General features: G+C 39.6%; 1 protein-coding gene across 1 annotated transcript; it reads right to left on the reverse strand.

The window, feature by feature from the left end:
- Window positions 1-529: 529 nt before the first annotated feature.
- RAB4A (RAB4A, member RAS oncogene family) lies at window positions 530-19,085 on the reverse strand. Its single transcript, XM_069010262.1, has 8 exons — window positions 18,952-19,085; window positions 10,872-10,952; window positions 9,564-9,678; window positions 8,350-8,412; window positions 6,991-7,145; window positions 5,990-6,085; window positions 4,024-4,184; window positions 530-2,722 (listed from the first exon to the last, which is right to left on the reverse strand). Exons 1-7 carry the CDS (start codon window positions 18,980-18,982, stop codon window positions 4,069-4,071), a joined length of 657 nt encoding a protein of 218 aa, XP_068866363.1. The 5' UTR covers window positions 18,983-19,085; the 3' UTR covers window positions 530-2,722; window positions 4,024-4,068.
- Between the last annotated feature and the right edge of the window lie 5,063 nt (window positions 19,086-24,148).

A 24,148-nucleotide genomic window follows, 5' to 3' on the forward strand; every position in this document is an offset into this window, starting at 1 on the left:
TTTTTACCCCTACTATGATAAGAAAAGAACCCAGCTATAATAGTTATCTGAAATGCTATGCCTTTGAGAACATGAATTTAGAGCTTTGGAAGAAAAAGGGTAACAGATAAAAGAAAAAGGGTAACAGATAAAACCAGGAAGCTGTATCACTAAGAACAGGTATACTCATGCAAGCAGGAAAAATTAAGTTATTAAGTGCTGGCTACACTAAAATTCTCTATGCCATGGGTTCTACAATTAATGAATATTTTTACTCTGTGGGTTTACAATGTATTTCTTGGTATTTTTATAGGGTTAATTCTTTTAGCATATAAAATATAATGGAAATGAGGTACACAGAATGATTTAATCAGGTTTTTCTAGGGCATTCACTTTTTATAGGACCTACTTGAGCCATACTGCATACCTGGTTGAATACAAAGAATGGATAAGATGGGGCAACTGTGAATTCTGTGTGAGTTGCCTAACAGTCACGTTATTGACTCCACTTACCAGACAAGTAAACAGGATTTGGTGTAAGACACCTAGAAAATCAAGGAAGAATCTTTATTTGGTGCTAGATACAAGCATTAAATGAAATAGTGTAGGCCAACAGACTCATAAAAAGGCAAGACACAGACTTTAATAAGACATTTAAATCTCTCAATGGGCTGAACAGCTAAAGCTCCACATCCAATGAAACCCCTCAGATATAGGTACCTGGTGGTACTTTATGTAAAACTTCCAGCCATCTTGCTTTGGTAAGGTAAGAATTTTACCCTAAAAACATACATAACCTATTTATCACTTACTGTTCAGGTGAGCTAGGTTTGGTTTGCTGTGTCAACTATAATGCTAAAGCTTGAAATCTACTCCAGGGCTGATATTGGCATGATGTTTATTTTTAGAAATAAAAGACCCTCAGAGGAGCTATAGTAAACAATAGAGTTTGCACTGCTGAGAGCTATTGCTTCCAACAGTATTTCTCTAAGGAGTTGCAATTTTAGAAAATTTCTTTTTAGAATGTCAGCAAGATATGCAGCATAAAAGGTTGAGATACTACAAAACATGCACATTAACCAGGTTAATGTGTATACAGTAAGAGTATACATTAAAAAATGGTAAAAACATGTTTGAACCCATTATAATGACACTACTCTTTCCTTCCGGGGAGGAAGGGGACAGCTTTAAGACAGTTACTGAAAGAATAAAACTGCTTACTGCTTTTTAAACCAGAGACACTTGACCAAAATGATCATAAGAACCAAGTATAAAAGAGGCCAGTCTTGTATGTAAAAGGGACAGAAAGAAGTAGAAGAAAATCCCTGTGAAACCCCTGAAATTTCTATTTATAAGCAACAGTCCTCTGCTCCTTTTCAACTGCTACTGTAATAAAGAGGTTTTGATCAACAGCCAACACCCCTTCCACCACTCTAACAGTGACAGGAGAGCAAACTTTAACTCTACTTGTGCTGTGTCAGTGCTCAGCTTTTGCCAGCGTGCCAAGAAACCTGATTGGGTTGTCGAATGGTGTGTGGTGGAACAGACTACCCACTACCTCATCTTTTCCCAGCATTCCAGAACTGGTTTGGGGTTTTGGAACCAACACCCTCCCCAGCTCTGGCAGACAACACATCCCAATTAATAACTGGGTATTTGGACTGGTGGAGGAGACAGCTCCATCCACCTTCCTATTCCAGAGGACTTGCTTTTGGTAAGCATTTGCAGTTCTGAAAGCCAAATGGAACTGAATGAGGATTATGACAGGTAAGTTTCTTTGGAGTTCTCAGATGTTCTTGAAAAGACAGTTAATGCTGCTTCAAAAAACACTTCACTCTCTTACCAGGAAGAGAATACCATTATGAATAATTGTTATCAGTTCTGTAACAAATCCAATCCTAAATACAACAGAGGAGTGACGTAACATCAAAGTTTTTGGACCCAACAGCCTTTTTACACCTAAACCCAAGCTTTTCAAGTACAAAGCATGCTTAATTCCATTTAATTCAGAGACAACCTAAGGTGCATACTTTTCAGATAAGCATCCATTTGAACCAAAAATGTCAGGACAAAGGGAATAAACATAAGTCTAATTTCATGAAAGATGGTATAGCTCGGTGTAGCATTCTTGCTCTGCTCTTGTGCTTTAACTTGCCTTTTCCACCTTGACATATCAGGATACAGAAGTATGGGTCATAACCACACATTAAGAATTGATCCTGTCACCAGCTTGTTAGAATGTGGCAAACTGAGTAGGAAAAAATAAACCAACAACCTCTCACTGACAGTTGCCAGTGGTTTTATAATTCAGGCTGTAAATACAAACTATTGTGCAACAAACAAACGTGACAAAGCCTACCTTGTTTAAATTTGTTTATATGGTAAAAAAATAAAATATTAAACTGCTTATAGTGCAACATTCTAATAGCATACATAAGTATACCATGCTTTGTAAATTTACTATTACATTATTTACAGTACATTGCAATGCTTTAAACTAGAGGTGAAAGAACAAAAACAGGTAATGGAAAACATTTACATACAGGTCTGAGTCTTAATATTGTCCACCAAACTACCGAGTTCACTTTACAGACTTGTGTGCTGTGCACATTCCTGCCCCCTACCACAGGACACCTTTCTGTCAGCAGTGGTCTGCTCTGCTTGTAGATAGCGGAAAGATGTTTTTAAAAACTGCATAGCCTTCAAGCTTTTCTGTTTCTTCAAACACCACTTGCAAGGAGAGCTGTAAAATACACAAGAACTCCATTAATTACCCATATCTGATCCATCTGAAAACTCAGCTCTTGAAATAAGATCAATAAATATTCATTTCTGTAGAGCCATACCAAAGCTGAACTGAATTAAAGCCCTTTTCTAGCAGTCTCTTAGTTGAAGAATGGCATTTTGTAGGAGGGAAGCAGTTCAAGGATTCCTATCCATTATTTAAAATTCTGAGCTTTAATTGGGAAATAAGCTCCCAGAACACAGGAAAAAATATGAGAACGTAGAATTATGTGCTGCCTTATTTAATGTTCTATAAAGCTTCTGCCGTCTGCACTGCTCAAGCTGATGAATGACTACAGCAGAAGTGATGCAGTAACTATGCCTGCAGTACTTATTTAATTTGATATCACTGTCCTTGTATTAGACAAATAAGGATTAATTACATCAGAATAATTAACTACACAGGGAGAAAGAACCGTGCTAAGAGCCACTGCATACTGCAAGGAGTTATGTAAAATCCAGTGAATACTGAGAGGTGTCTTAAGGACAACTGTTTATAAGAAAGACTAACAGAGCTGTTCTTAGGAGTTTATGTAACTTTTATGTCTCTTCCCCTACAACTACTATAGGGAAAAATTTTTTCCTCACTTTCTCTGATAAAACATCTTTGGAAGACTTTAGAACACTGCACACATGCTTCCTAGGCTGCAACAGCCCCAGAAGAACTACTTTAGATGACAGCACTGCTTAAGCAGCAAATACTACTATTCTCTTGTTTCCATTTCTGCTAATAGCAGACAGAAATCAGAATAACTTCAGGTTGCTTTTAGGTAGGGGCAAAAAAGTCAGTGGAAGTTTGAAATGTAGTATTATCTTTAATTTTTGAGTCTCAGTGTTTAAGCCTTATATTTTCACTTTATAATAGCTTAGGACAAGATACTGTACCATACATTTTGTGAATGCTCATTTCTATTAATGTTTGTTCTCAATGCAACAGAACTGATTCACTTTCTCTACAGTGCATTAGGTAGCTATTAGGCCCATAACACATTTCAGGAATTGAAAATTTTAAAACGTTTTCCACAGCATTACCCAGAGTAAGCTAAGATCTAGAAATACTTCAGCAAGAGCACTAGTCTTCCTTTAGTGAGCAGATGAGAGAAATCAAACTATAAAAACCCAAATCCACCCTACTGTGCATTATTTCAATAGATTCTCTGTAACTTTACAGGCTAACTGTGGAAAAGCAAGCACTCAATACAGCACATTTATGAAATATGCTAATTTGCCCACCACCCTGAAATTATTTTGTAACCTTACCTTCTGTATCTAAAGTAAGTATTTGGGATTTTGTGTTTTGTTTCTCTAACACCCACACTCTTGAGCACTTTGTGCTTGTGCTCTACGTGGTGATCTCAGCTGTCTCAAGGCAGCATCTCCATACTGAATACCTGAGCCCATTCTTTCTGGATCCAATTCTCCTGATAAGAAACAAAATGGTCACAAGAACATAGATCATGTGCAAATAATATATTCCAAATTAACTGATAACATTAGATAAAAAATTACATAAGTATATTCTGATCTATTTATGGAGAGATTATCTCAATTCTGTCTACTTTTAGGCAATTTCAAACCTGAATCACTTTTTCCTCTAATTTAACCATGTGTCCTTGTTCATGATGACAAAGCAATTTGTCTCAGAGTTAGGCTGCAAACAAGAAATGCATTTGCACTGCTTTGAACAAAAGAAGAGTCAAAAATGTTTTCTGTGAACACAGTTAAAAACTTCCTTTCAGAGGCTCATAAGCAAAGAAAATAGTACTGTAGACATCAAACCAAACAAAAATGGATCAATCTGATAGAATTCCGAAAAGAACTGCCCCCAGGGAAAATGATCAACCTCAATAACTCCTGGTATCCATTTCTGCCTACTTCATACCCTGTGCCTTCAGAACTGTTCTTATAGCTGTATGGTGGTCTGGCCAAGATTAGAATTACTTAATCTACTTAATCTTAAAAAACCAACCAACTGGGAATCCCTCTGAATCACTTATTTGGGTTCACTGCACACACATGAGCCCTTTGTTAAGTTAGCCGATGGCACCATGTTGAAGGGACAAGTGGATAACTCCAGAGCTGAGCTGTTATTCAGAAAAGACTTTGGTTGAACTACAGGAACAGACCAGAAGGAACCTTATTAATTTCAGCAACTACACATGCAGTGCTCTGCACCTGTGGTGGAACACAGAGAAGCACAGGTGTGGGCTGGGGACCGAGCGGGAAGATAGCGGCAATTGTCAGTACTGGGACACGTTGCCCAGAGGGGCTGTGGAATCTCTGTTCTAGCCCTTGGCAGCTTGCTCTCATTTTGAACCTCAATGTGCTTTAAACAGCAGGCTGGACTAGAGATCTCCACAGGTTCCTTACAGTGTCCATTTTTGCATGATTCAATGGATATGTGCTGGCACAAAAAAACCCGGGAGCAGTTCACAGAAAACAAGACTTAATTCTGTGGTGGCAATGCCTCTTGAAAGCAGTCATGGAACTACAGTATCATGAGAAATTCTCTATACATTGTTTTTTCATTTGGGTTTTGGGTTCTTTTTGTTTATTTGTTTAAAATGAAAGCTGCTGTTTGGCATTGATTTGATGCAGTAATCAGACAATTCCTATGAAAACATCATATTTTCATCTAAAAATTTGTCTTTGACATTTGAAACATGTAATTAGAATCTGAGACAGACTTTTCAATATGGCCAGTACTTGAAACTTTGAAGATATCAAGCAGCTCGAAAAGAGGAAAACTGGAATGCAAATTAGCTGTAATGACATCTAACACACAGGAGCCTGTCTCCAACAGAAACCTGCCCACTTGTGTTGAGAAGCTTCTGGTGTATTTCTAGATCTGCAAAAGTAAAAATGATTTCAACTGAGAGGCAGGAAGGTCACTTCAGAGAAACAGTTGCTAGGAAACATCCCTGAAATTTTTAGTATTACTGTTCATACTCTCTCTCATACTGCATTTCCTGTTATATATGAGAAGCAGAATTAAAAGTTATGTCTGCCCTGATACTAGGTTTCTATTCAGGACTACAAAACTGTCTAATGGCAGGCTTGGTATTTGTAGGGATGCAGCAACCCACGGAACACAGAATCTACACTCAGACCTGACTGTTAAGGTATGCATCACCCACAATTCACACCACCACCCCTTTTTGGATATTTCCATGTGCACTTTTATTAGTTTTCACATTAAAAAAAAAAATTATAAAGCTTAATTTACCTGATTCAATTTTATTGAGTATTTTCCTTGCACACTGTACAAAGGCCTCTTCGACATTTTCCCCTGTTAGAGCACTTGTTTCCAAGAACATCAGCTCTGCATTTGACACCAAAAAAAAAAAATTCCTCAAAACAAGTCTGGAATACCAGATATAGAAATTCAAAACAGGAAAGCTAGGAGCAATAAAAATATTTCTACAGACATCTACAGTCAAAAAGCATGGTCCAGAAAAACTAACCTTTGATGGGAAAACCACAAGAAACATCCTCTAAAATTTACACATGGACCTTAGAATGCTGGAATCCAAAGATAATAACCTGGGCTGTGCATGCAAAACAGCGCTTGAAACCAAACTTCATACAGTTTCCCATTAATAGAGGTTATATTCGATACCAAAGTCATTAGCCAGACTTGGTAGAAAAGACTCTAATTGATTTACAAAATCAAAACCAGATTTTGCTGATGGCAGGACTGCAGCACAGAAGCTCAGACCGAGACTGGCTTTAGCTGACACAGAAACGTGTCCTCAGACTGGAAATCCTGAATACTACAGACCAGGTAATAGTCCTCTGGATCCACACCCTGCACTGAACTCAGCTTTCCATGAGTAAAACTCATTGCTTCGAACTGCAGCACACCCCATACAACCTTGTCTGTTATCTACAGAATATTTAAGATGCTTAAAAATAGGAATTTATGTTCTTCATTTTCTCCTCAGCCCTTTGGAGGCAAGGCAATACCTGAAGTTGTAATACATCTCCTACGGAATATATCTCCACACAGAGGATATTCTTAAAGGAGCAGCTGCAACTGGAAGAATCACTGGTAATGAGACTTAAGTAGTACATGTAGTTTGCAGGCACTACCTCTCTGGGCCTCATGTACTGACAGAACCCTTTTCTGTAGACAAGGTACAAAGTACAGCTTAACTGCACAGAAATGTTAATGATTTGAAGTACTATGCATCTTTGAATGCTACGTGAAGGTTTTGTACTACTTACCGTTTTCCTGTGCAAACCGGGATGCTTCTAAAAAAGTGACCTCACGATCTGCATCAAGATCCTTTTTGTTTCCACACAGTATTATCACAATATTTTGACTTGCTAACATTCTTGCATCTGTCAACCAATTAGTAAGTGCATTGTAGGTTTCCCGGCTGTGTAGGAAAGAACATCCTTTATTAGGACACACTTATGTCACCTGAACAGATCACCGAATTAAAACTCAGAAGGCAAATCAGTGTTTGTGGCAAACAACAAACTGCTGGTAGTCGGGCAAGGCACCTACACATCTCAGTGTGCTACTGATAAACTGGGAAGAGTATCAAATTCCTTCATGAAACTATTTAAAAGCTTGAGTTTTTAAAAATCAAAATTAAATCAATCACAATATATAAACACACAATTATAAATTACTGTGTTAATGTGAAAAGCTAAAATTTTAAGCTCTAATCTAGTTTTAACTTTCTGTGCATGACATTTTGGGATAACAGAATGAGATATTGTTCCACTTGGAATTCAACTGATACTTAAATTACCAGTGGGACAGTAAGAATTTACAAGGCTTGTGAAGATGTGCATGCCTTAACTTTCACACCAGTGCCAGGACCTACACTGCAGGCAGTCATCCTGCACACACCATTCGTCATTGTAGCAGTGGTCAGAGAGAAAGCCTTCAAGCAGTAGGACTGACAGATGACTCCAGCTGACCTTAAGCACAGAACAGATTTCAAAGCCTGCTGAGAGAATCCTTCACTCACAGGACAACAAGCAACCATCTAGTGAATCACCATTAAGCAACACAAAACTCATCTGACAAGTTTCAGTCAATGGTGGCAGGAAGAATGTGGACATGTGTAATGGTAAGGTGTTTTATTGGCCGCCTATAATATCAAAATATTAAAAGATGCAGAAATGAACAGAATTTTGGGCTACAGTTAAGGAATGCGTATGCAGAGCTAGATTCTCCAGAGGATGATCTTCTACCCCAGCACAACAATCAGCAATTTCCACAAGTAAGGGCGCAGTGCCTTGGTTAAGGATGGCTGAAGTCTGCTCTTGTTTCTGTGGCAAGGCTTGCTGAGGCAGTGGCTGTGTGTAGTCCACCATGATTAGATCAGCGACTTGGGGGCCAATCTCCACAAATTTGTGTAACCCTTTAGGATTGTTCACATTTATGACATTCACATATCTCATGTAAGCGAGTTCCAAAACCTAAATATGCACTGAAACAGAAGTACTTCTTATACTTCCTTTTCTTCCTGCTCAATCTCGATTAGAGCATTAGGTATTTGGAAAGGAATCATTGTGCATTGATGGAATCTGGCAGTCTATGAGCAAAAGAGCTGCTGGCTTTCTTACCTAGTTATATCATAGACAAGCAAAGCACCTGCAGCCCCTCTATAGTAACTCCTTGTTACAGACCTGAAACAGAATTACAAATATACATTTCTGTGGTGCCTTCACTGTTTAAAATCTGGGTTAATACAACACAATCTGTATTATGAAACAGAATTCTCATTTACAAATTTAAAACAAAATATGTTTTTAGACAATGTTATCAGCTGTGCAGCAGCAGACTAATTACAACTATGATTTTGATGAAGCACTTTCATTAAATATAGCTGCACAAGGATTCTCAAAGTCCATTATGACCTGTGTGCTCCTGAAAGTACACAAATCATCATAATACATGACCAGATACAGAACTTGAGGCTGATATCTGGCCAACACACTGAAGAGACCTCATTAATGAAGACTACATATCACAGCCCAGCTTTATCAAGTCAGAAGTATATCCAAAGGACTAGTCTAATAGAAGACATTTACCTGGATTGCTGTCCATTACTCAGACTTCTACCATCATACTCATCTTTGTTAACCAACCCCTCTCCCAAAACAAAGAAACCTCAGGCACATACTCCATCCTCCCAAAAACAGAAAAAAAAAATTGATGTCCTATGTGATGTACCCAGGAACACATTAGATTTTTACTGAGTTTGAGCTATGCCTCAGATGCAGAACACTGTTAAAATACAGCATTAAAAGTACTAAGTTCTAAGCTGACAAATTGATTGTTTTTTCTCTAAGAAACTTAAGATATCTCAGTCTTTCTAGAAATATATTTACCCCAAAGAATTTGACTGATTTTTTTTTCTTCTCTAATCAAACTGTATATAGAATTACACAGTGCAATTGTTTTCATGCAGATTTTGAACAGTTTACAACTTCCTGACATTTACTTATTCCAACCAATAGAAGGTCTTCTAAACATAGAGTTGAGCACATACACTTAGTTAAAAAACAATTATGAGTTTGGCTGGTGAACAAAGCTTTTAGACACCTATTCTACTCATATACCTTAACAGAAAATACCCAATGAAAGAAAGGGCAGAACTCAGATCCTGCAAGGCAGCATTGCTCTACTGTGGTCTGTCCAGGTTGGAAGGTTAATATGAAAGAGACAAACAATTCCACTGATGAAGAAGCTTTGCCTAGTTACAAGCAGAGATAAATATTATCCACCACTCACAGCAGCAATTTAGTAACACTTAATAAAAGGCTGAAAAGCATACCTGAACCTTTCTTGTCCTGCTGTATCCCATATCTGCAATTTTACATATTTACCACCAACATTTATGATCTTTGAACCGAATTCCACTCCTATAGTATGATTTGAGTCATCTTTGACTACAAAAAAAGAAATAAAATCAGACTTACTTGAAGAATATTTAGAGTGAATAAACAGCTTTTACATAAAACTGTTTAGGTATTATCAAAACTCCTAAGTGTTCAAATTACAAACTACTTCCTGAACCAACAAATTTAGTGCCACTCATTAGCCTACTGCCACCACACAGAAATAAACATTCTTACAATTTTTGACAGCTTAGACAATTCAAAATTACTACTAGAATGGCCTGCCTTAAATAATTTCCAGTTAACTTTAATAAGTAGCAAGATACGTTTCGTACATTTTTTTCCAACTGTGTTTTCTAATACCTTGATACCATTTAAAATTAAAATTCATGGAATGCAGAACAAAAAAAGACACTGTCTTGTCCATGAATATGCAAGAGCCAATTCTTATTTAATGCACAAAGTTAAGATCCTTGCCCTATGTATGTTGTTGATATCACAGAATCCCAGCAATTTACAGCTGCCCTTACTTGAAGCAAGGGCTTGTTTCAAGTTCACTCAGAATCAAGCCATGTTCCCTAGTGCTTACACATCAGTATCCTTAAGTATTCCTCAAGAGATAAGGCGACTGTTTGGTTACTGTTTGGCTGAGAAAGGTAACAGTCACCTTAGATTCACAAAGGTTTCTAAATGCATATTTGTTGGATTGTATTAAATGTACAACCCAACAGAAATTTTTCTTTTATGTTATCTGCTCATTTCTGAATAACATTCACAATGAAATCTCTACCAGTATTTATCATAGACCACAGTCCTTAACAAAGAAAACGGGGTTACTATTTATTTAGAAAGATGCTACAGGCTTTCTAAATTGACTCAAGGAATTCAACTTTTCTTTCATCAATTTTTCTAAATATCCACGTCTCTGCTATATATCTAGGGAAGCTTGTAGCTGCAAATTATAACTCCCACAAAAAGTAAGCCTATTTTCACCAACATCCTGTTACTTTTATTTGAGAGGAATAGAAAATAATGCTCCATATTAGGCTTTAGATTAAAGACAAACAGTGAGCAATAGGGATTTACAGCATGGTTCTGAACATAATTCTTTACTAAAATTCTCACCTACACAAATAAGAGTATTAGGGGAGCTTCCATACCAATAATAGGTACTCATGTAGGCAGAGCCTTTACCTGTGGTACAAAGCAATGGAGAACTCTGACTGTCCTTCACATGTACTTACATTTCTTTTCAATAAATTGGTGTAGCAAACAGGATTTTCCAGTTCCAGCATTTCCTATGACCAAGAACTTAAACAGGAAATCTGAAGATTGAAAGAAAAAGAAAAAAGAAGAAATTGCTAAATTTTAGTATGGACTCACATTTTTATTACAAGACCAAGTTCACAAGCCAACTATTCTCTTGTAGTTGTTATTTCGAAGGGAAGGGAATAGATGACAAAATCAGCAAAATAGCAATAAATCTGAAGAATAATCCAGTGTCTGCAACAGTGATGTCAGACAGCAAGAGCTAAGAATTGTTGTTTATGGAGATGCAAGAAAGACAAACTGAGGTGAAAATGGCTGAATCTGAATTCAGTTAAAATAGGCTGAATCACATGTAAATAGTTGGCTTGTATTCCAGCAACCTGTTTCAAAAGTATGTAAGCTATTAACTACAGTCAGCACAAATAGATTATCATGTCATTTCTTAAAATCGATACTTTTGGGGAGGGGTTGTTGGTTTGTTTTGGGGGGGGTGCTTGTTTGTGGGTTTTTTTGATTTTAATTTTTGTAGGTTTAAAATTTACATTAATTTGAACTTCTCTATTAACAGTTTAATACTCATACTTTGTTTTAATCTTTGTACAGCTGGGACAACTACAGTATTTCTCTACAATATTTAGAGGGAAGAAGTAATTTTTATTGTGGGATGCCTAGTTTCACATTTCCTCCACATGTTAAATTAATATACATTTATTTCTGTTACCTATTTATGAGCCATTTGTATCAATGTTCATTGATAATACACATATTTAAGATTTATGGCCCATTTCTATTGTTTTAACAGTTACATATAATGCTTTAATTCTACCACCACAAATCTGCTTTCAGTTTTGCTAAGGACCGAAGAAAGCTTTCCTGTCTTACTAATTTCAAAAATTATAAACTGATTAGAAAGCTTACAACTGCTTCCTCCAATATACTGCCACCAAGGCAACATTTGCAGCTCATGCAAGATTCCCTATTTATGTTTCTACCAGCAGCAGATTTTTTACTCTTTATTGCACAGTTTCTCTAATAAACACAGCAGGTCTCCCAGAAGACATCTGGTAAGCATGGAAGGAAAATGATTAAGTTTGCAATATCAACAAAACCAAAACCACTAATTTTGTTAAGAGTGTTCAAAGCTGTCAAATGGGCTACATGGGTATTGGCCCAGGGGATGGCAGAATAAAAAGAAACCTACATTATGCCAAGTAAGTCAAAGAACTGATAAAATCCTCTATCAGGACCTCATTGGAGTATTTAGTTTTAAAAATCATATTTAAGACGCACACAAATCTATGTGTCCATTCCATTTCATGAAGGAGTTATTTGTTATGGTATATCATAAACACTCCCTAGCAATGCCAAAAGGAACAAACAAGTTTCTCAAATGCTAAGATTCCCACTGTTAAAAAGACAGTAGTAAAACACAGGGCTATGAGTCATGGAAATGTCTATCGTTCTTTGTCTTCACCTGTCTTCTGGATTTTATTAATATTTAAAATGAGCTAATGTTTTACTAAGGATTTTTGCTTTTTTATATTTTGCCCTTGCATGATTTTCTTGTTTCAAATGCTGGAACAGGCTTGGAATAGATTCTGAATTCTACCCTTCTCAGAAGATGGCTGTTTCCTGCTTACAAATATGACCATTTACATGCTCAAGACTTTCTGTTTCAAAATCCTCTCATTCTTCACACCCCCACCCAGCTGCTCATGCTTTCTGGATTAAAGAAAAATAATTACAAAAAGGATTTTCCTCCAGGTTATGAAAATTTTGTGTTATCCCCTCTAAGGAAGGGCCCTTCATGTCATCTCAACTGCAAAACACGCTGAAGCTGAGAACCCTTCATTCTATCAAGTCTTCACTGTTAGTATGAAATGTAGATATCATAAGTAGCGCCAAGTGTCAGGTTAAGAAAAGATTAAGCTCAAAGAAAGTTGAGTTTCAATTTTTATGGATCAAGTATCACTAGTTAGCTGCCTTTGACACCATTTTGTATATTTATACTCTCTGTGTGTGTGTGTGTGTAATCTCACTGGTTTTACAACTTTCAGAGTACCTCAAAATGCAGGATATTCTGAGACACAGACACAATCAAAATAATCTGTTTCTGATGCTGCCATTTTCCCACACATAAATCTGAAACCCAGTTAAAACTGGTTCTACCTCTTATCTGGTGAATGCTGTTTGTCAGATTTTCTCCTTTAAAGCAACTATAAAATTCAAGTTTACCTTCCTTTTTTGTCCATGGAAGACTCGTTTTATTGACAGCAGTACAACAGCTACTGCAAACCTAAACCAGGGAAAGACTAAAACCAAAACTCTATTCCCCCACTAACTTGCACTAACTGCAAGCACTGGTTGTCAAATGTTGCTCACAAAGGTGTACTTGTGCAACCCACAAACCCACACTGAGCAGCAAATTCAACACACTGCTCCCTTCTGCACAGACAGGCTGCAGGTCACTGAGGCCTTGGGACAACCATGTCACTGGCAGGGACTGATCCGGAAGAGCATCAGAACAGCAGTGTATTTTTTCCTGAGGTGTTTTAAGTTGAGGTGCTTTATATTTTGCTCTGAAAGCAACAGTGCTATTTGGGGATTTTATATTAATGTCTTTAAATTGATAATGTATTCTAGTAGCGCTTCATAATAGACTCCCAATTCCTATTGAGATTCAGTTGTGCCAGACAAATTTAAAAGGGAATCTTTCCTACAAATTAATCACTTAATTGCCAGTTCAGTGCCTGCTTACTTAGCAGGAAAAAAAAAATCCCTCTCACAAAAATAGCAAATGGGCCTTTTAAGATGAAACTTGAAATAGTTACAATTAACTTTTTCTTGATATGAAACTAAGAGAAATGTGTTTTATTCCACCAAACTAAGAGAAATGTCTTTTAGTCCATTTCATAAAATGAAAATGTCAGAATCTTCTAACAAAAAAAGCTAAAACCTTTCTGCACCAAAGGCAGCAATGTTTCCAAATACACCTAGTCTCAGAGTAAAAGACACTGTTAGATTCACAAACATAACTATGTTTCTATAATTTTAAACTCAAATTTTATGTAAACTGTTCAAACTAGCAAAAAACTTTTAAACTTAAGTTATCAGTTTATCCACAAGCACTGGATAACACGGTTCAGGAAATATGGAATACTCTGCACGTTTAATCAACTGCAAGGAAGGACAAGAATAAATGCTTTGCCAATACCAGAAGTTAAAAATACCAAGATTTAACAAACTTTTAAGTTCACAGCCTAACATATTAATGAATAAGGTAATACCAGATAAGAACAAGGAGAACATTTTTCATCTTGTTTTTCTGCAACTTCTTTCTTATAATGTCATTCTGTATGACAACTGGTACCACATCAACTACATTTTTATTACTTATTTTAGCACGCAGTTTAGGACATGAAATGTTTTCCTTTTAAGCTGTACAGATGTATGTAAGATTCAGCACAGTTCAGAAGCACAGAAACCAAATGAGATTGGGCAGATGGCTTCTTTTAGACCATCACTGTGGACTCAAACTTTATATAATCATTCTTTGCAACTTCAGCAAATGCAACTCACATTCTAGTGTTTGCACTACTGCTTAATTGCTTTAGTTTTTCTTTTTTAACTTCCCAGAGGAGTTAATTCACTTCATTTCATAGCTTTTTTTAATCTCCTCTTTTCTTTCCAATTGACCAAGCAGCTCAGAGCTCCAGCATTCCAGTCAGCGGCCAAGGCTGTCACCCTAGAGAAACTTTTCTTTTGAATCCTGTTGTTCCTCCTCCATAGAAAAGCTGAAAAGCATCATCATTCAGATGTTACAAATGCTTGCTGCCATGCTGGGTGCTGAAAAGGTCTAGAAAAGTTAAAGCACTTCACCTTTAAATAAGATCATCTTTATACAGAAGGTATTTAGCATGAAAACCAAACTCTGTGCTAAAGGGAAAAAGGGTCACAAGATATGCACTACAGAAATCATAAGGAGATGAAACATAGCATAGCATGGCTGTTTAAGGAAATAAGGGAATATAAAGAATCAGCTTACTCCCCTCTGAGAGCTACATGCATCACCTGATCCGAACCTGGGTAGGGGGTGCAGGAAATAAAACTTATTTTCTAGCATAGGCGTTTTTGTGCTAGAGTGAATTGTGGCTTCACTCTAAAGATGCACCAGCAGCACAAGCTGTTAAACGACATGAATTACATCACGTCTTTTGTGTTTGTTTTTTTCTTTTGGGGGTGGTGGTGCAATGTGAGCTGAGGGGAAAGGAGAAGAGAGACAATTGTGGGCTTTGACTCAAGCACCAGCAAAAACAGATGGTTGATGTGGCAACCACCCCCAGACATCCAACCTCCTCCTTTGACTGAAGCCTGCTCCAGTAGAAGGAACAAACAGCTTCTGAGATGCTGTAGCTTAGTCTTTAAAATGCAATGAGAATTAAATTGTTTCCTTCCTACTGCTAACACGGTAGTGTAGGGGGGAGACCAAATTATATCCCCAATCTCAGTTTGATCTCCTTCCAACTCCTTGTAATAGAGTAGAATTTATATTCACTAATGCTGACCCTTAGGAAAGTCTTTCATTCATGCCATAGGGCAGGAGGAAAGAGTGCTCTGAAGCATTCCTACTGGCATTTGCTGCCTTTAAATGAAGGAGGAGCTATTCCCACTGCTTACTCCTTTCTCTAGCAGGAGGTTAACAAGACAAACAGGTAGAACAGATAAAACCTGGGTCTATTCCAATCTGCATAAAGAATGCTTCAAACAGGGAAGATCTGCTTCCTTACAAGCAAAAGAGCTATGCCCTCTAAGAAATAAAATCAGATTTGAAACGAACTGAAGACCAGGGTGATAAATGCAAATACCATCAGGTAAATGGTGGGGAATGGGATGGCAAGAAAAGGATGAGTCAAATTGTCCAGATCAAAAAGAATTCTTTTCAAATGGATGGAAAGACTATACATTCTCTGACAATGATAGAGATTGGTAAACTTATGTGACCAGATTGGGAGCAGTAGATGCTGGTGGAGAAAACACAAGGAACTAAGGAGTGAAAAGATTTGACTTGAATCTTACACATTGCATTTATTCAATGCTCAATTGAATAAATTCTCAATTCAATACAACTTCCATCCTTCTACTATTTAAAATACAATGGTTGCTTTGCATTTACTTATTAAATATAAGATACTTTTATGTCAGGCTGTATTTACCCCAAAAACATGTATATTTTGAACTGGGAAGCAGGCTAAAACATGCATGTGTTGTTATATGGCAATTATCTACAGAAAGGCCATTACATCTCACAAAACTTGAGTTAAAAAGAGTTTTCCTGTGAATAAGAGATTTGTTTCCAATGTCACATGTTAAACTTTTTAAAGAATGACCCTTTTCTCCCACAAGCAGCAGGAAAATGTTCTTTCTAAACTCAGTCTCAAAATTCATGGAGTTATCTTGTATTCGTGTTTGGTTTGGTTTTGGCACTTTGTACGGGAAATAAATTGAACACATAAGAATTGAACAGATATTGAATTCAACACATAGATAATTGAACAAATAAGAAAGCTAAGAACAGAAGATACACAACCAATGTAATAGATCTACAGGAATGAAAATATGAATTGTAAGGAAAATTTATGCCAAGACTGAGAAGCTGCAGAACTTTGTTTGAAAAGAGGAAAGAGACAAGAATCTCAGTAATGGATGGAAAGCGTGAAAAGTGAGTGAACAGAAAACCTTCAGAGAAGATAGAATTTGACATGGAGGAAGAAACTAAGGGAGGAAAAATACCAGGAGGAGACATGAAATTAACAGTGGGGGCCAGAGGAAAGGCTGTTTATTCCCTATGGATTGAGAAAAATATTGAAAAAAATAACCCCCCTTTCAAACGAAAGAAGTTGAAACCTCACAGCAAAATCAAAGTCATATAAAAGTCAGGCAGCAAAATGACATTGGAAAGAAAAACACCAACCCAACTACCAACCAGTTTCCTGAGCCCACCTGTATGGGATGAAAAGCTTGAGGTTACATAATTAGAATGGGTCATAATTCAGGCGACAAGAAAAATATAATTCATGACTAAGCATTTACAAGCTATAGGGATTCCAAGAGGGGGATACAGTGACCACTAATCTCAGTCAGCACGGGGAAACTGACCTAATACTTCTCCCATCCTTCACGGTCATTGTAACAGCTGGTTAGAAACAAACCACTCATTGTTAGGACAGTGAGCACATTAAATCCAGAGAGTTCATCAAGCACAGAAGATCTGTAATTTAATCACATTGTACTGTTAACTTTGATATGTCAATGGGGCTGCTACATATGTGGACAGGACACTGCAAAATTAGATACTGACTACTCTTATAGTCAGAGATTGTAGAGCCCATTAGTTAAATTTTATGCTATAACTTAGCTTTTGTTCTTCTGTGTGCTCTACAACTTGAAACTCTCAAGCATTCTAACTCGAAATTTTTTGTAGCTTGTGTGTGCATAGGACAGACACAGAAATTCCAAAGGGTAATATATCAAACAAGAATTAAACTAATAAAAAGAACAACCCACAACTACAAGGCTTCCATTTCAAGGGCTTGTTTTCTAGGAGACCAAAATAATCAGAAAGTATCAACAGCCCCAGTGGGCTTACTGTCCCTATTCTGCATCACTGGAACAATGCAAAAAATGTTTTAATGTTCTCATTTAAGATACCAATCATCTATTTGGCTTATCTAGTATCACAGCATCAAAAGAGGAGCACCACTGAAATTCTGTCATCTCTGGTTTTCTACCAGGTCTCTTGCTCAGAGAGCATCATAAGCATAGCCAAAGTGATCCCAGTTCTAGGTCACAAGAGTTCAGAGCACAAAGAACTTCTCAAGCACAAATCTAGATGGACAAAGCACACCTGTCTGATTTCTACATGTAAGTCTTACACGTTTCTAGAAAGTATGGACAAAAGAAGCAGGGTCTTAGTATCTTCATGTTGGCACTTCAAGGGCTGCCCCACACTCTTGCCTTGTTTTGCCCCTTAGTTTGGAGAATTTGCTGTACACCTAAGCACTGACCAGTAGGACAGAACATCAAGCACTGATGACTACAGTATTGAAAATAGAGTGCCTTACACAGTAGAAACAATCAGGTCACTAGGCCTACTCCTGATGGACATCCCAGCCCCCAAGCGCTTTCCAGAGTTTTGTGTACAATTTTGCTTTAATTATTCAGTATTCAATTCTGATCTTACTCTCATGGACTATGAATATGAGCCTATTACATGGATTTAGAATATGTTTACATGTATAATAACAGCATTTTTATACTGGAAAATATTATAGAACTGTTTGGTATGGAAAGGGTAGAAAAGAAATCTATTCAAGCAGAATTTCAAGTACAGTTATAAAGAAAAGAAATTAAAACGATTCAGTTGCTACTCATCTCCTCCACCTAGCCAGTAATACCAGCTTACCTCTTTGACTCCTCACTTCTCTTTGATGCTCCCAGCGAGGCACTGACACACCCTGTCAGTGCCTGCACTCCGACTTACCCCACCGGATGTTTTCCTACCACTAGTAGTCAGACATCCATGCCAAGATAGGGACATACGAACATACCCACTGATCTTTTCACCCCCAACTCACTCTCAAAGTCAACTCTTTTTGACGCCGCACGTCTAAGACAACAGGACCGAAACCTTAACCTGACCCGCAGAAGCACACACCATCTCCAGGTAAAGGAACGGGCGGCTTCTCCCAGAGGACATGCACTGCAAGTTTCCTTCTGGACACCCCGGACCACAACAAGCAGCGCCCAAGTCGCTGCCTGCTCACCCTGAAGGATAACTCGGAACGCTCCTGCCGGGCCGGCCGGGCAGCCACGGGCGGGGCAGGAGCTGCGGGGCTCAGGGCAGCGCCGGGCAGAGGGACCCGCCCGAGCCGGGGGAGCCCTCACATCACACCGGCTCCTTCCCCGCTCCTCACGGGGCACTGCCCGGCCCCGGGCCCGCTCCCCCGGAGGGGAGGAGGGAGAGGGGGATCCTCTCACCCCGCCCCCGGATCCTACCGTAGGTCTCGGACATGGCACTCTGAGACATCCCGGGAGGGGTGACCCCCGTCGCCGCTGCTCGCTGCCTGCCCCGCCCGGGGTCGGCACTGACAGCGGAGGGAACCGAACAGGCCCCGCCGCCCGGGCCCGGCTCAGCCCCGCCCCGCCCCGCCCAGCCCCGCGCAGGCGCGCCCGGGCCCCGCGCGAGCTCCTACTCCCCGCGCAGGCGCGGCGGCTCGCGCCCCGCGGCCCCGCCCCTCCCAGGCGGCCCCGCCCCCAAACAAGGAGCACGTGCGCCGGGATGCGGCCGCCCCCTTCCCTCCCGCGGCGGCCCGCCGCTGGAATAGGCGGCCCGCCGCTGGAATAGGCGGCCCGCCGCTGATATAGGCGGCCCGCCGCTGGAATAGGCGGCCCGCCGCTGATATAGGCGGCCCGCCGCTGGAATAGGCGGCCCGGGCGCGGTGCTGCTGGCCCGAGCGCCGGCTCCTTAGCCGGGGCGCTGTTCCCGCCGTTCTCTGCGTTTTATTCCCGTTTGCACCAGGCAGGGAGCCGGGCGGTGCCCCACCAAAGGCTGGCTCCCCGCTCAGCAAAACGTTACGCTATTCGTGCCTTGTAATGGACAAACGTCAGCATTCCTTGGTTACAAATTACGTACCTTTTCCATTAATTAGTACTCAAACCCCTGTTTGCTCGTCATTCCTCTCCTTTTCATGGTCATTATTCCACAGGCTAAGTTCTGCTCTCCTTTCGAGCCTGGGGTCCGGTCCGCTTTGAGTAAGTGGTCATTGAGTCTGTGGTAGTGATCACCCACTGCCGGAATTACCTTTCCCCCAGGTACTGCTCAGTCCTGCTGACTTCACTCCTGGTGGCTGTCATCCAGACAGACCATTCATCCTGGGATTGTCTTCCCTTTTCCTTAAAAGATTAGCCTAGAGCATACAATGCTCACAATGGAATTGCTTAATCGTAACTGTACAGCTATAGCTACTGATAACAGCTAAAAGAAGTTGCAAAGTTTGATTCAAATCTTCAGGGGCCCGATGACAACAGTGCCTCTATAATTCTTTATTGGTTGTCTTAACTCCCCTGCCAACCCTAGTTAGTCTGGGAGCAAAGGGCAATACAGCTCTCACCACAACAGCCTCTCCATCTACTCCATTCCTAAATGATACTTCCTGTGTGTCCTCCACATTCTCCTTTCTTCCAGTCCTTAAAAAAAATTCCTCTTATGTCCTCTTCTGTTATTTCTGGCTTTTTAAATCTCATTGCTCATAGCTTCCCATCCTTTCCACTTCTCCTTCATCTCCCAAGCTGTAGGAAAAACTGCCTCTGCCTGTCCCAGCCACCTACTTGCCAAGTCCTTTGCTGGTCAGAGGTCAGCTTTGAAGTTCCCATCTCTAATCAGTGGAACAACATGCACTGAGCCAGCACCAAGAAGCCCTCAGAGAATTTGCTGATTATTCTTGTTGTGGGTACATACAGACAAAGAAACTTGCCACAGTTTTCAAAGAACCAACTTCTTAATGAGTTCACACTGTTTACAGTAATTAGAGGTCATATAAACAGGTCCCCAGATTTAGCACAGTCCTGATACACAGAGGATATGGAGGCCTAAAATGCCACATGTGGGCATTTCTCTGGGGCATCTGCTCTCCAAAACACTGTGGAAAGCTGAGGAGCCTTCACATGAGCTGCACGGACCCCAGTATGTCACAGATGTGAGCTTTGTGTCTGAAAGTTGTCTCCTAAAATGGTACATTCTGAGGCTCAGGTTGGGCTTTAAAGAAGTTTGTTCTAATATCACCAAATCCCTGATAGATGTTGGTTATTTTTTCTCAACCCCGCCCCCACCCCCAGAAAACAAAACTAACCAATCAAAAAACCCCACCAAACCAGAAAACAAACCAAATATCTTAACCAAAAAGTCCCCAAAGACACTGAAGTAGACAGATTTTACTAGATTACCAAAAATATATCATGTTTTATGAGTAAGAGAACAAGGAGATTTAGACCTCTTGCACTGCATAAACTTTAGGTTAAGAGGTAAATTATTCTTGTTTTTTTTTTCATTCTGTATATCTTGCAAGATGACCTTGCCTGTATGGAGTTTATATTTGATAAATATGTCATTGTGTTAATACCACATTCCTTTGCTTCCAATCACTCCTGATAAGTTTACATGCACCTATCAATAAAGTACATCAAAACTGTAAAGGTTTCCATAAAAGCTGTTAGTTTAATACTAAAGAAGAAGGTGGAGGTTGGAAGGATGTTAAAGCAAAGACAGGAGAACATGAGACAGGAATAGGATTTGGTGTTTTAGAAATTTTGCCTTGAAGAATAAATTAGAACAAAGAGTAAAATTCAGAAATAATAAAGACTGCACTAGGCAAGAAAATAAACAGCTGATACCTCAGTAATTTGAGAATGTCAGGCCTGTATGTTAATGAAATCATTCTTTCTGACTAATAAACAATAAGTAGCTAGAATCAGCCTTGTCAGTGTCCATCTTGAGTACAAAGGTGAAAAAAAAAAAAACCCAAAGCCAAACATTTAATTCACTTGATTTCTGTTGATTACATCTGCTAGAAAATTTTGGCGCATGTAAAAAGTGATGTATTATGTCAAATTGGATCTCCACGTCAGGGACTTCCTCAAATTACCACCGTTATTATGCCTATAAGTGGTTGTGGTTGCAAAATTGCTGCTCAGAAGATCATGTTAAGTTTTCTCTAAAAGTGCTGATCTCATTTTTTGCTAATTCTTACTAACCAGTGTACCATAATAGAAATGGAAGAGGACCCACAAGATCTCATGGGAGCCAGACTCCGGGTGGCGTATTCTGTGAAATCTCTTCCGAAATAAAATAACATGACTCAGGACTTTGCAGATTTGGACACAGCCTTTGATGACCGAGCACTGCAAGTGGCCAGATCCTTCTGTTTTCTCTTGCCTTTCCTTTCCTTTTTAATGTAGGGGAATAAAGTTCAGTTTGTAACTGAAGCTGGGCTGTGGTTTTGGTTCACCTTCACCGTAGGCTGCTGTCTGGGACTGGAGCGCAGCCAGAGGTGGGATGGGCTTTTCCTTGAGGATGCCTCTCTCTGGTCTGAAGGTGGCACTACAGGGCTGGATGTGGAAGCCACTACAGTAGCTGGACGCTGCTGCTGTTTTTGCAGTGTGGCACGCGGTCCAACCTGGGATGTTCAGGTAAAATGAGGAATGATGTATTCTGCTGCTCTTCCCTGTTCCTTGCATGCTGAATATGGAAAGCAACCCAGCGTATGCGGAAGCCGCTGGCTTCAGCTTTCTCTGAAGCACCAATGAATCTGACTCTAACAACCCAAATGAAATCTGAGGGCAAGTGATTCATGCTCTGAGGAACCTCTGAGGTTGCCGTGACCTCCTTGTGCTCAGTGCCATTGGCCAGCTGACTTCATCTGCAAACAACTGGGATCATCTGAACATTGTCATCTTCAGCTTCCACAGGAACTGCCCTCCATCTATGAACACATTTGCCAATGTGTGCATGTGCAGCTCACAGCTAAGAACTACTAGCACTGAAATCAGCATTAGGCAGACATTACATCACTCTCTTTCAAGTATGAAAGTGACATCCATATATTTTAAATAATAAGAAATATAGCAGTATTTCTGTTATACTAGTACCTTGCTTTTAGAAGGACCTCCGCCCACTTCATGTGGTGTGCAGGTAGTCTGAATTCCTGATCCTCAGGGATCCAAGAAGAATCTGAGGATCCTCAAGGGACCAAGTGCCTAAGAGGTGTAAACTGGTTCAGTCCCACTCGCCACAGCAGTGCTGAGGGGATGGGTGTTCACACTGGCACCACAGCAGAGAGAGGGTGACCTCCCGTTGTACCAAGGCTGTCACTTGCTCATGGTGATCCCGAGGCAGAACAAGAGAACTGTCAAACCAGTGTGGTATCAGAGAATCACCCTGCTGGGGTTACCAGGGCAGTCTTTAAAAACTCATATGTACTCCATATTATACCACTAGAAATATCACAGGCAGAGAAAGATGACATATAATTGTAGTTATGTATGGAAATTTATGGGTTGGATGCTCCTAAAATCATGGGCTCATCCCATGCTGTTAGCCCAGAGTGATGAGAGCTGATGAAGGAGACTGCAAAGGTACATTGGTGCTGTAATTGAATTCCTTTATCTTGTCCTATGGTGAACATTTCCAAGAGTAAATATGAAGACCACAAGCTATGCTACTGGCAGCTGGTGATGGCTAGAGTCTGCCATGCTGTATGCTAAATACCTGCTTTATGCTTTCATCATGCTCTCTTCACCAGTAGTAGGGAGAAGGAGCCACACTGCACAACCTGGTATTGTGAAGAATCACCAGAAGAGGGGATAAGCTCATTTTAGGATAGCTTTATGCTATCCTAATAGCACAGAGATACAAATTTGCCCTGATGTTAGATTGAATACTACGTCTTTTTTTTTCTTGCAGAACCCTGCTTTAGGTGTTGTGTCAAGGGAATCACTTTTACTAACATAAAGCTATATAGATATGCTGTATTTAGAAAAGAAAAGAAATGCACAGAACAGAAAAAGACCCTGAATCAAATCAGACTATAGGCCACAGCTTTTAAGAACAATTAGTGATTTAATTTTTCAGGAATCCCGTAAATAGAGTGAAGGCGCCTAAATACTTATTTCAGCGTGTCAAGAGATGCACAGAAAAATGAAAACAACAGAAATTTGGGATCTTATTAGCGTACTATATATATACTATAAGCCACTGACAGTGTCTAGAATACAGGCAGATTGATTTGACACCCCTGTTTTATGAAGTTAGCCTCATGGTGTCACCAATTAACTTCTCTGTTGGTGAAATGATGATAATGGGAGGTAATCGGCTGCATATGTTCACTTTTAGCAATAGGAAATGACTGAGAGGGTTGATATTTTTAATACCATACACTTGAACTAGAAGATATGTCGAGATTTCTCAGGGACACACAAGGTCATGTTCATGTTCTCCCTTTCATGCTCAAATTGATTCTCCCTATTCAGAGGAACTCATATATAATGAAAAGGTCTCTCATTTGGGTCCTGTTTCTCAAGTGCATATCCTTGAAGACACAATATATTAGCCTCGATTAAATTCCGACTCTTTGGTTTCATGGAATGCAGCACCAGGAAGCAGTCAAGGCTGGCTTTGAACACAGGTGTTGAACCTGCA

Source organism: Aphelocoma coerulescens, chromosome 3, assembly GCF_041296385.1.
Source record: "Aphelocoma coerulescens isolate FSJ_1873_10779 chromosome 3, UR_Acoe_1.0, whole genome shotgun sequence".
In the NCBI taxonomy this organism is placed as follows: domain Eukaryota; kingdom Metazoa; phylum Chordata; class Aves; order Passeriformes; family Corvidae; genus Aphelocoma; species Aphelocoma coerulescens.

Coding starts and splice junctions, on each gene's coding strand:
- RAB4A (XM_069010262.1), bottom strand. CDS start 18,982: ATGTCTCAGAGTGCCATGTCCGAGACCTACG. Junction 9,679..10,871: donor CCAATTTATTGAAAAGAAAT/GTAAGTACATGT, acceptor CTTTTTTTGTAG/TCAAAGATGACTCAAATCAT. Junction 4,185..5,989: donor ACTCAATAAAATTGAATCAG/GTAAATTAAGCT, acceptor GTTTCTTATCAG/GAGAATTGGATCCAGAAAGA.